At 35.9% G+C, this 12,561-nt stretch overlaps 1 protein-coding gene across 1 annotated transcript; it reads left to right on the forward strand.

Annotated features, from left to right (window-relative positions):
• The first annotated feature begins 7,541 nt into the window (after window positions 1-7,541).
• On the forward strand, window positions 7,542-8,468 carry LOC119825359 (olfactory receptor 5K3-like). Its single transcript, XM_038346194.1, has one exon. It carries the CDS (start codon window positions 7,542-7,544, stop codon window positions 8,466-8,468), a length of 927 nt encoding a protein of 308 aa, XP_038202122.1.
• The last annotated feature ends 4,093 nt before the right edge of the window (window positions 8,469-12,561 follow it).

Below are 12,561 nucleotides of genomic sequence, written 5' to 3' on the forward strand. Positions count from 1 at the left end.
AAGTCCACATAAATTAAATACCTCAACATAAGTCTGATACATTGAACCTAATAGAATAGAAAGTAGGAAGTAGTCTTCAAAGCATGGACACACACACAAAAAAACACTTCCTAAATACAACCCCAGTAGTACAGACACTGAGAGCAACAATAAATAAATGGGACCTCCAGAAACTGAGAAGCTTCTGTAAAGCAAAGGGAACAGTAAATAAGACAAAAAGGCAGCCTAGAGAAAAGTTCTTCACCAACCCCATATCAGGAAAATGACTGATCTCCAAAATATATAAAGAACTCAAGAAATTAGATATCAAAATGTTAAATAAACCAATTAAAAATGGAGTTCAGAACAAAACGGAGAATTCTCAACAGAAGAATCTCAAATGGTCAAAAGATACTTAAGGAAATGTTGAACATATTTAGACATTGTGGAAATGCAAATTAAAACAACTTTAGATACCTGTCAGAATGTCTAAGTTCAAAAATACCAATGATAGCTTATGCTGGAGAGGATGTGAAAAAAGAGGGACACACATCCACTAATGGTGGGAATGCAAACTTGTACAACTTTGGAAATCAGTATGGTGCTTTCTCAGAAAATTGGGAATCAACCTACCTCAGAATCCAGCAATACCTCTCTTGGGCATGTACCTAAAAGCTGCTCAATCATACTACAAAGGCATTTGTTCAACTATGTTCATAGCAGCATTATTTGTAATAGTCGTAACCTGGAAACAACCTAGATGTCCCTCAGTTGAAGAATGGACAAAGAAAATGTGGCATATTTATACATTAGAGTACTACTCAGCGCCGGTAAAGAAAAATGACATCTTGAATTTTACATGCATATGGTGAAATTAGAAAACACTATCCTGAATGAGGTAACCCAGACCCAAAAAGATGAATATGGTATGTACTTACCAGGATGTTTTTATTATTCCTATTTTTAATATGTTTTAAAATAAGCAATAATGAATTTGTCGACATTAGTCTTCATCTTTAAAAATGTAATATTCTAACCCACTGTGAAGTTTATTATCAGCTTGTCCATTTCTAGAAAAAAATGAATTTTTCTATAGAAATTATACCACCTTTTGTATAAGATTGGGACATGCTCTCATTTTAACAATATTTCATCATGTAACCTTTTGTGCATACAGTATCTTTCTATTTATATTTTTCAGTTCCTTTCAATGATGTATTTTTGTCTTCAGTAAAATATGTACTTCTGTTAACTTTAATCCTACATGTCTTCTTCTACATCATCATTCTTTTGATGATGAGAAAATGGATTTAGCCTCCTTCACTTCATTTTCTGAATGACCATCACAGAGGTGTTTAAAACACTTGATTGAAATATATCAGTTTACTTTATTGGCATGTACTGGTCTTTATTTCTTCAACGTTGAAAAAAATATACTTTGGCAATAATACACATATTGCCAAAATATGTGTATTATTTAAATGTTGTTTAATTCTTTGTTTCTTTCTTTGTTTCTTTCTTTCTTTGTTTCTTTCTTTGTTTCTTTCTTTCTTTGTTTCTTTCTTTCTTTCTTTCTTACTAAAAATTTACACCTCTTCCCCTCCTCCCATTTCCCTCTCACTTCCCCCCCCCCAGTTCAAAGAGCAGTCAGGTTTCCCTGCCCTGTGGGAAGTCCAAGGTCCTCCCCCCTCCATCCAGGTCTAGGAAGGTGAGCATCCAAACAGACTAGTCTCCCACAAAGCCAGTACATGCAGTAGGATCAAAACCCAGTGCCATTGTCCTTGGCTTCTCAGTCCGCCCTCATTGTCCGGCACATTCAGAAAGTCCAGTTTGATCACATGCTCTATCAGTCCCAGTCCAGCTGGCCTTGGTGAGCTCTCATTAGATCAGCCCCACCGTCTCAGTGGGTGTGCGCACCCCTTGCGGTCCTGACTTCCTTGCTCATGCTCTCCTTCCTTCTGCTCCTCATTTGGACCTTGGTAGCTCAGTCCAGTGCTCCAATGTGGACCTCTGTCTCTATCTTTTCTTTATATAAGATCATATTCCTAGTTATAAAAAACTTTCTCATTCTGCTATGATCTAGATGTTTCTTACTCCCTTACCCTGACTAGATCTTTCAGCAAAAATTTGATGGAACTTGTAATAAAACAGTAATTTAGTCCCTGGCTTTTCTATGCCTCCATTTCTGGTACACCTCTGATACATGCATGGCCTCAGTCACTTTCCTTAGATTCCATAACCCCCCTTTTTTTCTCTATTCTTGACTCTAAAACCAGAACTGTATGGACAAAACTGCCAAATACTGCTGCTTACTGGTGCTGGAACATTGACCCTGGTTCAGTAACATCTTCAGCATCTTTCTATTTTCCATGGTTTTCTTCACTGTTAATATGGCTATCCTAAAACTGTATCTGCAGAACAGACTTCCCTCAGACTCAGAGATCTACCTATGTCTTCTTCTAGAGATCTGGGATTAAAGACCTGCACCACCATACCTTTCTTTAAACTTATCTTTAATTCCTTCTCACAAGTTGTAAATTTACCTGGACAGAATCTTTCACTGAGGTCAACACCCCACACCCTATATTCCATTTCATATGGTGTTTATCTCCTTGAATACAGGACTTAGCACAACAACAATGCTACAACTCCTAATAGTGCCTCTCCCTATGTGCTTATGAAAGCCAATTACATTCAAACTACCACAAATTCCAGCATCCACTTCCTCGCAAATGACATCATTCATTATTTTCTCTGATCGAATAAAAATTTATTGTATCTGCATACTGAATAACACTCTGTTTTGTATATGAACAATAATTACCTTAATTGCTCTTGTCATCTGCTTATGAACACCTACAAGTGTCATGGCAGGCAGGGATACAAAACTCAAAGACTTAAGAATAGAAACATGGTTCATTCTGATGTAGTCTGACTTGATAAAGTTTCTGGAGAGTCTGATGACATTTGGATTATTGTAAGCATATACAAATACAGTAAAATTTGGGAAAGCCATTGCAATGCCAAACACAATAAAGCTTATGGCATAACTAAACAGATATTCCTTTGAAAAGTACATGTGACTATGAAGATATGTTCCATAATTTAAGGGACTAGGATGTGTTGTGGTCTCTGACTGAGACAGCACAGAAGTCAGCAGGTTACCTACCCTAAGGATGGAACCTAATAACTGGAAGCTAAAGAATAATGTCCAGGGAGGGATAATCTGGAATATTCATTCTGAGTGATTTTGAGTGAAGTCTGCCATTATAGGTAGAAAAGGTAACAACGTCATTAACAGTACCAACTCCCAGCTTTCTGGTTCGAGAGCCAATATTTTATTTCCTCCATTAAGGAGACAACCCTGCAGGCTTGTGTTTAACATTCCAGACTTCCCTAGCATTTCTTTATGAATAAAAACACCTCTGAGTCTCCAAAAGACACCTAGGCTGCTTATATATTTTGTCTCCATCTCTGAATCTATCTCTATATACAATGTTTATCTCCTTTTATATCACATCCTGAATTTTAGTGGATATAGCTTTTATGCATCTTTCCTCCTGATTCCATGGTGAAACCATTTCTGTTACAAAGAAGTTATTATTATCAAGATGTTGGTTCCAAGAATCCCTTCTGTTCAACATCTTTTCCAGTATCCTAGTATCTATTTTACTTACTGAGACAATGAATACATTTTCAGGGTTTAGCTCACTTACCTGCAGAAAGCTTTCAAAGAATTAAGTACTCAGCTTGACTTAGAGATATTTAATTCAGAATTACAGTACTGAAAGCCATACATACTAAGTTGAAATTATCTTTTATAGGCATGTAAATAACCACTGCACACAAGAAATGGAGAAAAAGTTCAAATGCTAAGGAAAATTTTCTTTGCCTGGTAGAGTACATCTTAGAGTCAAAGAGGTATAGCATTATGTGTGTGTTTGTGTACATGTACATAACTGTATGGGAGTACGTGAACATATACATGCACACAGAGAAGAGAGGAGCACTTTTAGTGTCTTACTCTGTCATTCACAAACTGATGTGCTTTGGACAAAGTCTTTCACTGAACCTGTAGCTATGCCCGTGGCCAGCAAGCTTTAGAAATCCTCCTGTCTCCAGTCTACACCCAAGTACTAGCATTACAAGTGCATGAGGACACAGCAAAAATTTTTATGTGGGTTTTGGGGATTTGAACTCAAATTCTCATACTTGGGAAGCACATTTTGTACTGAGCCATCTATTCTTTCCAGTGCTAAATATTTTCATTATTCTCATTTATTTTAAATCCACCATTAAAGTATCTAATTCACTCCAGAATGTTTTCTATGTTTTAGATTATATGCACAAATGCTGAAGAATTTTAAGAGTTGGGTCAGTTACTCACAAAGTAGCAAAATAATCTTCAAACTTACTTTATTAAAGACCATGTTTTCATTGGGAAGTTGTTGTTAGATTCAAAAAGTTTATATTTGTTAGGACATAAATTCTCTACAGATAAACACTGATGTCAGTGCTGGGAAATCCTCTCAGGATTTGAAAGAAGACTTAAGTTTCAGTACAAGGTCCATATCTATTATTATGGGTAGCCTCTGATCTCTGTTTCAACTATTTCCATTGTTGTGAGATCATGGTACATATCTATTCTTAACTTCTGAAACCTTGACTATAAGGCAAATATGCACTTTCAGAAAATGCTCCTCAGCAAAATCCAGGTAAGAGAAGTATTCTAACTTTTTATGTTAAACAACCAACACATGTTTGTTTTTCTAATTACTAAATAAATGTCTCCTAAATATTGAGTCCTTTCTTGACTACATAGCTTATGTCAAAATTCAAAGATGATGTGGAACCGATTTGAAGCACAGTACTATAATCTATTTCCCTTTGTGATTATAAGGTAGAATTCCCAAAATACAAGTAAGATGGACTATGAATCAGTTAAATAAGGCAAACATATGTTAAAAATAATTTTGAATGATTCATACATGCCATATTGTTAATATTCTGAAACAAATGAATTTATATTGCCTTCTCTAAATGTTTTGTTTCCTGGAAAATAAAACCATTTGGGCTATAGATTTGTATACTTAAATTTGTCTGTCAGTGTATCCCAATTAATCACTAAATATTGAGAGGTGGTAGCATTCTGAAGCAAAATTAAATTCTGGTTCAAAGTTTTAGAATTTAAGCATTTTCATCTTTAAAGTTTTAAAACTTATGAATGTAATCCATTTTTATTATGGTCTATCATGACATGGCACAATATAGAGAACATAATTTTCTTAGGAAGCAGAAAATCAGAATATTCAAGTTAATTTTAGTAATATTTTAGTTTTTGCTGTATTTTTGATGAAAAATAACTTTCAAGTTTATTTCATGTTTGTTTGCAATTTAAATACAAAGCTAAGCCTCAAGTAGGTACAACCAAGACATTTTGTCTCACAGTTATACATTTATACAGATTGTCCTGTTGGATTCTCCTCCAAATCTGATCATTGACCCAACCAACAAGGTGAAGAATTTATTAGGTAGCACCAGCAAGAGGCTGAGGGATGGGGAATAGTGTTGGGGCCAAGATTAGGTTATCATACCTGACTTCTTAGCTCTAGACCCTGGACTGAAGGTGAAGAGTGAGAATTAGTCCTCACCAGGGAAGAAACACAGAAGTCAGCTACTCTTGCTATCACAGGCAAAATCTTAAGTGTTATCCTGTTTCTCAGGATGCTAAGCCTCGGTGGATGTCAGGTACCTTAGAGCCAAACATATCTGAAGACTGATGTTGACAGGGATTCTGAGCTGAAGAATCTTCACTGGATGATAATGGCCCTGTGTTTTAAGCAAGTAGAGAATTTTCAAGTCAGCAGAATTGGAATTTGGGGAGGTGGTGGTGTGGGTTTACTGATTTCTGCCCCTACTATAAAACATTACTTTGATTAGAGTATTATCTTAAATCGCTGCACAAACCAGTCAGCTAAGACAAAAAGAAGAAAATAAGAGATCTACAAAAGAAGTCATGCACTCCATTAAAATCACGTGTACATATAAGCTGTTTTCTATATTTTCTCATATTTTTTGATTTTTTGACAATTTTTACCTATTTCTCAAAATTAATTTTAGAATATAAGCTTTTTGATTTTTAAGGTTTAAAACATACAAAGCAAATCTACATTAATGTAGCTCTAATATGCCATAGCATACTTTGAAGAGCATAAATTTGTAAGAAAAGATTAAGAAAAATCAAGTTAAAATATTTTAAGATAACTTTTAAAAAAGATAATGGCATCAGGATTTGCTTTGTAGAAATGTTCTCACGTTAGAAATATTCAGAAACAAAAAATGATAAAATGTTCATAAGGATAGTAAACGTAAAGTCACCCATTTTGGATCATCAAGATGAAGTTAGGAGAAAACATATAATCCTACCTCTCCTTAAAGGGTTTTTAATTTACCAAAAATTCCAATATAACAAAAGTATATACATATATATGGAATATATATAGGGAACATATATGGAATATATATATATTCCCTTCCTGTTGAATACAGTATACAAATACACACACACACACACACACACACACACACACACACACACACACATATATATATATATATATATGTATATGATACAAAAAACTATGCTTTGCAGTGCAGGTCAGTAATCCATGCTACTTGGTAGACTAAGGCATGAGCATTAGTTTTCAAGGAAAGAATGAATAACAATGAGATTGTCTCGAAGTATAAATTCTTTCTTAAAAATAAGGGACTGGGAGAACAGATCAGTAGTAGACAAGACAGTACAACTGTATTTAGCATTCTATGTAAACCTGACTTAAAAAGCTGAGTGAGGATTTAAATATTTGAAAAACTCACTGGGAATAGTAGCACAGACAGATTCAATGTTTGTCTACAAGAGCTAGCTCCAGGACAGGCTCTAGAAACTACAGGGAAACCCTGTCTCGAAAAACAACAACAACAACAACAAAAATGTGTTTGAATGGGAATGAAGAAAGTGAAGACTATTATATCTTTAAATTTTGGGTACACTAGTTACATATTAGTCTGTGGTAATCTTTTTTGCAATTCACAAATGTAAATTTGATATATTGACAATATATTTTTAAAAATATTTTCCCTTCCTGTTTAATACAATAAATTTTTTCAGTTAAATAAAAAGCACACTTATATAAAAAACTTTATTCTAAATTATTTTGATGATCATTAACAAACCTAGCATTGAAATTGTTTTGGAACAGTAATTCAAATAGGCTTGCCTTAAATTTTTATAAAAAAAAATACATATAAACATAAAGAAAACTTCTAATAAAAAACCCAATTCTTTTATATTATGTAAAGGTATACATGTAAATCGTGAATTACATTTGGATTTCATAAATGCCAACAATGTATGAAAGAAGCATAGTTAGTCTCATTCTAGAGACAATGGCAAGTATACAATGAAGAATTTTCCTCTCATACAAAGAAAACATAAAAAGAATTTTATTCTCACCATAATGATTTTCTATACTTATAATTACAGTAGCAAGACAAAACATGGCATGGCTGCGAACAATAATTCAATGACAAATGCATTCATCTTGGTGGGATTCACAGAACAACCAAACATGAAGATTCTCCTATTCCTGGTGTTCTTTGCTGTCTATCTGGTCACCACGGTGGGGAACCTCGGGCTGGTGGTCTTGATCTACATGGAGCACAGTCTTCACACACCCATGTACATCTTACTAGGCAACCTGGCTCTTATGGATTCCTTCTGTTCATCTGCCATCACTCCCAAGATGCTAGAAAACTTCTTTTCTTTGGACAGAAAGATGTCTCTCTATGAATGCATGGTACAGTTTTATTTTTTCTGTCTTGCTGAAACTACAGACTGCTTCCTCCTGGCAGCAATGGCCTATGATCGCTATGTTGCGATATGTAACCCTCTGCAGTACCACACCATGATGTCCAAGAAGCTCTGCCTTCAGATGACCACAGGAGCCTACATAGCAGGAAACCTGCATTCAATAATTCACATAGGGTTCTTGTTTAGGTTAACTTTCTGTAGGTCTCATGTAATCAAACACTTTTATTGTGATGTCTTTCCATTATATAGACTCTCATGTGTTGACCCTTATATCAATGAATTGATGATGCTCATCTTGGCTGGTTCAATTTTAACTTTTACCATTACTATAGTCCTGATATCTTATTTCTGTATCCTTTTTACTATATTCACAATGAAATCTAATGAGGGTAGAAGCAAAGCCTTATCAACTTGTGCTTCCCATTTTCTGTCTGTGTCAATATTCTATGGTTCTCTTCTCTACATGTATGCCCATCCACATTCAGTCAATGATGGAGATAAAGAGATACCTGTAGCTATTTTTTATGCTCTAGTAATTCCTTTATTAAACCCTTTCATTTACAGTCTGAGAAATAAGAAGGTAATAAATGTGATGAAAAAAAACATGAAAAAGAAATGATTCTACAACATTTGTGGGAACCTAGTCAGTTTGGATCCTCACCTTCCTAGACCTGGATGGATGGGGGAAGAACTTGGACTTCCCACAATGACCAGATCATTTAGACAACTAATTTAAAGTTTAAAATGACCTTTTCTAAACACACACGTAATAAGAAAGTAGTATAATGAAAAAAAAATAATTTGATCAATTTATAAAAGCCTAAAAATATTTTATACAATTAGTTCATAACAAAATAATTCAGTTAAAATAATCTTGAAACTGTCAGGAATAAATTAAAGAACTGTTACAGTATTGGAATGTATCTAGTTTCAATTTCCAAAATGTCTAATGAATTTGAGGATTAAACTTAGTATCTCTAATGATTGCATCCATTTAATATTATTAGCCATTCTCTCAATTTCAGATCTTAATATATCAAGCATATTACAAGCTTTTATTTATAACCTTATCATAAGCAAATCCACCAATGCAATACATTTCTTTTTGATATATGATTTTCAACTTGATACTTGTTTTTTCAAGTGATTATATTTTAATGTGTACTCAACCAAAATATGGATTCTCTAAAAAGAATATTTTCAGTTTGAATGCTAGTCATTTTCACTCTCAAATTTTCTGAACAGCAATCTATGTGTCTTATCAATTTCTGTGTCAAATCAATGCTAGAACAATGAAATTTCTATACGTTTTAATTTTTCTTTTATTTGATTATTTTTCCATTATAAATTAAATTCCTACTCTGAAATATATCCCTTAAATCGAAGTTATTTATCCTGCATGGTATTATCATTGCTTGTTGGTTGGTAGGATTAAAAAAACCTTTACCAATTCAAATGAAAATCATCAGTATGTTCATTATTTTTAAAACAGTAAGAAGTCATTCAAGCATCACAGAAAAGAAAATTATTGAAGACTGTAAATATATAAACAAAAATAACTATTCACTATAAAAGAGATAAGCTCCAAAATTAAATATTTATTTTGCTTAGCTTTTAATATTTATATCCTCGTGAGTAGTTAGTCATTATTTTATGTTTTCATGGAATAAAAATTCAAACTGAAATACTCAGAAGTTTTTTGCATTCTCATTCTTAGTCTGAAAGAGTTTGAAATAATACTGTGTTTTCCCTAAATGCTTGAAAACTGGGAAAATGGAGACTGTCTTTAAATGCTTAAACAATATAGACAGAACTACAGGCAACTAAGGAATGCTGAGAACAGGAGAAATAGTATTCCCCACAGAAGAAGACATCAACTGATTACTCAGTATTAAATGGTCAGTCAGTCATACACACACACACACACACACACACACACACACACACACGTTAAAAAGGTTATATTGTGTTTTAAAGTATATTCTCTCACTGTACTTGTAGTTGCTTAAGTTAAGTGTAAATTATGGTTGATCTCTCAGTGTGAGCCTCACAGCAAGAATGGGACTTAGAAGGATATGAGGGTGAAAATGAACTCTCTACTAAGTGCACTATGCATCATTTTCTTTATTCTTCTCTTGTTCTCTCTCCTGTTTCCTAACATATCCAGTTTATATACACACATAAAACCAAGGCAATTATCTGAGCTTGGATATCCCTTCATCTTTGAAGGTCCCAAATGTGATCAATATGAAAGACCCCTTTCCTGACTGTATGTCCTGCTAAATGAAAGGTAGCTGCAAGGAGGTGGCTTCTAATGTATCTCAGGGAACAGAATGGGCATATGACTGTGGGAACCTATGTTTCTGGCTATGTGACTAAATTCTTTGACTGGACTTATGTTCCATCAGTCCCATTCCAAGTGGTCTTGGTGATCTCCCATTAGTTCTGTCCCACCGTCTCCATGGGTGAATGCACCCCTCACGGTCCTGACTTTCTTTCTCATGTTCTCCCTCCTTCTGCTCCTCATCAGGACCTTGGGAGCTCAGTCTGGTGCTCCAATGTGGGGCTCAGTCATTTTCTTCATCTATTGCCAGGTGGAGGTTCTATGGTGATATGCAAGAAATTCATCAGTATGGCTATAGGAACTGGCCTTTTCAGGCTCCCTCTCCTCAGCTGTCCAAAGAACTAGCTGGGGGGCGTCTCCCTGGAAACCCGGGAACCCCTCTAAAGTCAAGTCTCTTGACAACCCTCAGATGGCTCCCTTAATTAAGATATATGCTTCCCTGCTCCCATATCCACCCTTCCTGTATACCAAGCATCCCATTCCTCCGAGCTCCCCCCATTCTCCCCTTCACACTTTTCTCTCCCCATCTTCCCTTGGCCCCGACTCGCCCCACCCTCAAGTTCCCAATTTTTGCCCGGCGATCTCTGAATGTGGCCGATGGTGGAGGCTGACTGAGAAGCTAAGGACAATGGCGCTGGGCTTTGATTCTTCTGCATGGATGGGCTCTGTGGGAGCCTTCACAGCTTGGTTGATCACCTTCCTGGACTTGGGGGGAGTTGGGAGGACCTTGGTCTTAACATAGAGTAGGGAACCCCGATGGCTCCTTGGCCTGGAGAGGGAGGGAGGGGGGATATGGGTGGAGGGGAGGGGAAGGAAGGGGGAGGAGGAGGGGAGGAGATGGAAATTTTTAAATATAAAAAAAAACCATAAAAAATATAAAAAAATTCTTTGACTCGAAATCTCATGGGGTTGAAGAAGTCATTCAGTAAGCAAGAGAAGAAGGCAGGCTTTTAATTCCACAGTCCTTGTGGGACAAAAGATGAAGCTATGAAGCAAATTCCAGGATATATTTTATATATAAGAATATTATAGCTAAATGAAAAGTCATCTAATTTACCACCAAAAGATATATGTGCCCATATGTATGAGATGCAATCATGAGATTATGTATACACATCAATGAGATTACACACTACAATATTGGTAGAGAAGACACAAAACTCCTTCAGCAAAAGTGAGCAACAGCTTTCAGAGTCAATGGTCTTGTAGCCCTAGTCTTGACAGGATTAATTCTCCATCAGATAACCATGTCTCTGGTGGGTTGACATCTGCCTTCCTTGCTTTGTTAATAGTGAGAAGTTCTTGTTTGCAGTTTTTTCCCTTTACCAAATATGGCTTTATTTTTTATTAAATTATGCAATTTTTACAAATTTTCACCTCCTCCCATTTCCCTTTCCCTCCCTCCACTTCCCCTCCCCCTCCCTGTCCAGTCCAAGGAGCAGTCAGGGTTCCCTGCCCTGTGGGAAGTCCAAGGTCCTCCCCTCTCCATACAGGTCTAGGAAGGTGAGCATCCAAACAGACTAGGTTCCCACAAAGCCAGTACATGCAGTAAAATCAAAACCCAGTGCCATTGTCCTTTGCTTTTCAGTCAGCCCTCATTGTCTGCCACGATCAGAGAGTCCAGTTTGATCACATGCTCCATCAGTCCCAGTCCAGTTGGCTTTTGTGAGCTCCCATTAGATCAGTTCCATTGTCTCAGTGAGTGGACACACCCCTCGCAGTCCTAATTTCCTTGGTCATGTTCAAATTCAAACACCTAAAGAATCATTCATATTTATGTTATTTCCTTCCATTTATGAAGAGTGATCTCAATGAACTAGATAAGTCAATAATGGGTCTATGTGTACCAACTTTTGCAAAAATAGAAATTTCAGATCAAAGCTGAGAACATAAATTAAATGGATACAAAATTGAAATATTTAGTAGGCAGTTTGACCATATAACCTTTTAACAAAGCTAAAGTAGTGGATTTACCCATAGTGTCTATGACTGCCTGTGAGCCTTTGACCAGATTCACAGTAATAGACATGAAATCCTCTAACAGAACGAGCCTCAAACCCAATCAGAAAGCAGCTAGCTGCCCGCAACACATCCCTCCCACTATATACCAATAAAATCATCTTGTTTGGCAAGTGGTATTAAAGCATGAAAGGCCCAAAAGCTCAGACAAACTAACTATTTTTGTTAATTTTTAGCCCCCTAATACCTGTAGTTCAAATTCTCTCAATATGAAATCTAGAGAGCTAGGAAAAATATTTCAAGCATGGTTTCCCTGTGCTTTGCAACTAGGTGCCTATATCTATACAGTTCTGGAGAACAATCAAGAGCAACAGTCATCACCTGAATAGCTTGGTAGAGTCTCTAGAGC

Source organism: Arvicola amphibius, chromosome 10 (genome assembly GCF_903992535.2).
Source record: "Arvicola amphibius chromosome 10, mArvAmp1.2, whole genome shotgun sequence".
Classification (NCBI taxonomy): Eukaryota; Metazoa; Chordata; class Mammalia; order Rodentia; family Cricetidae; genus Arvicola; species Arvicola amphibius.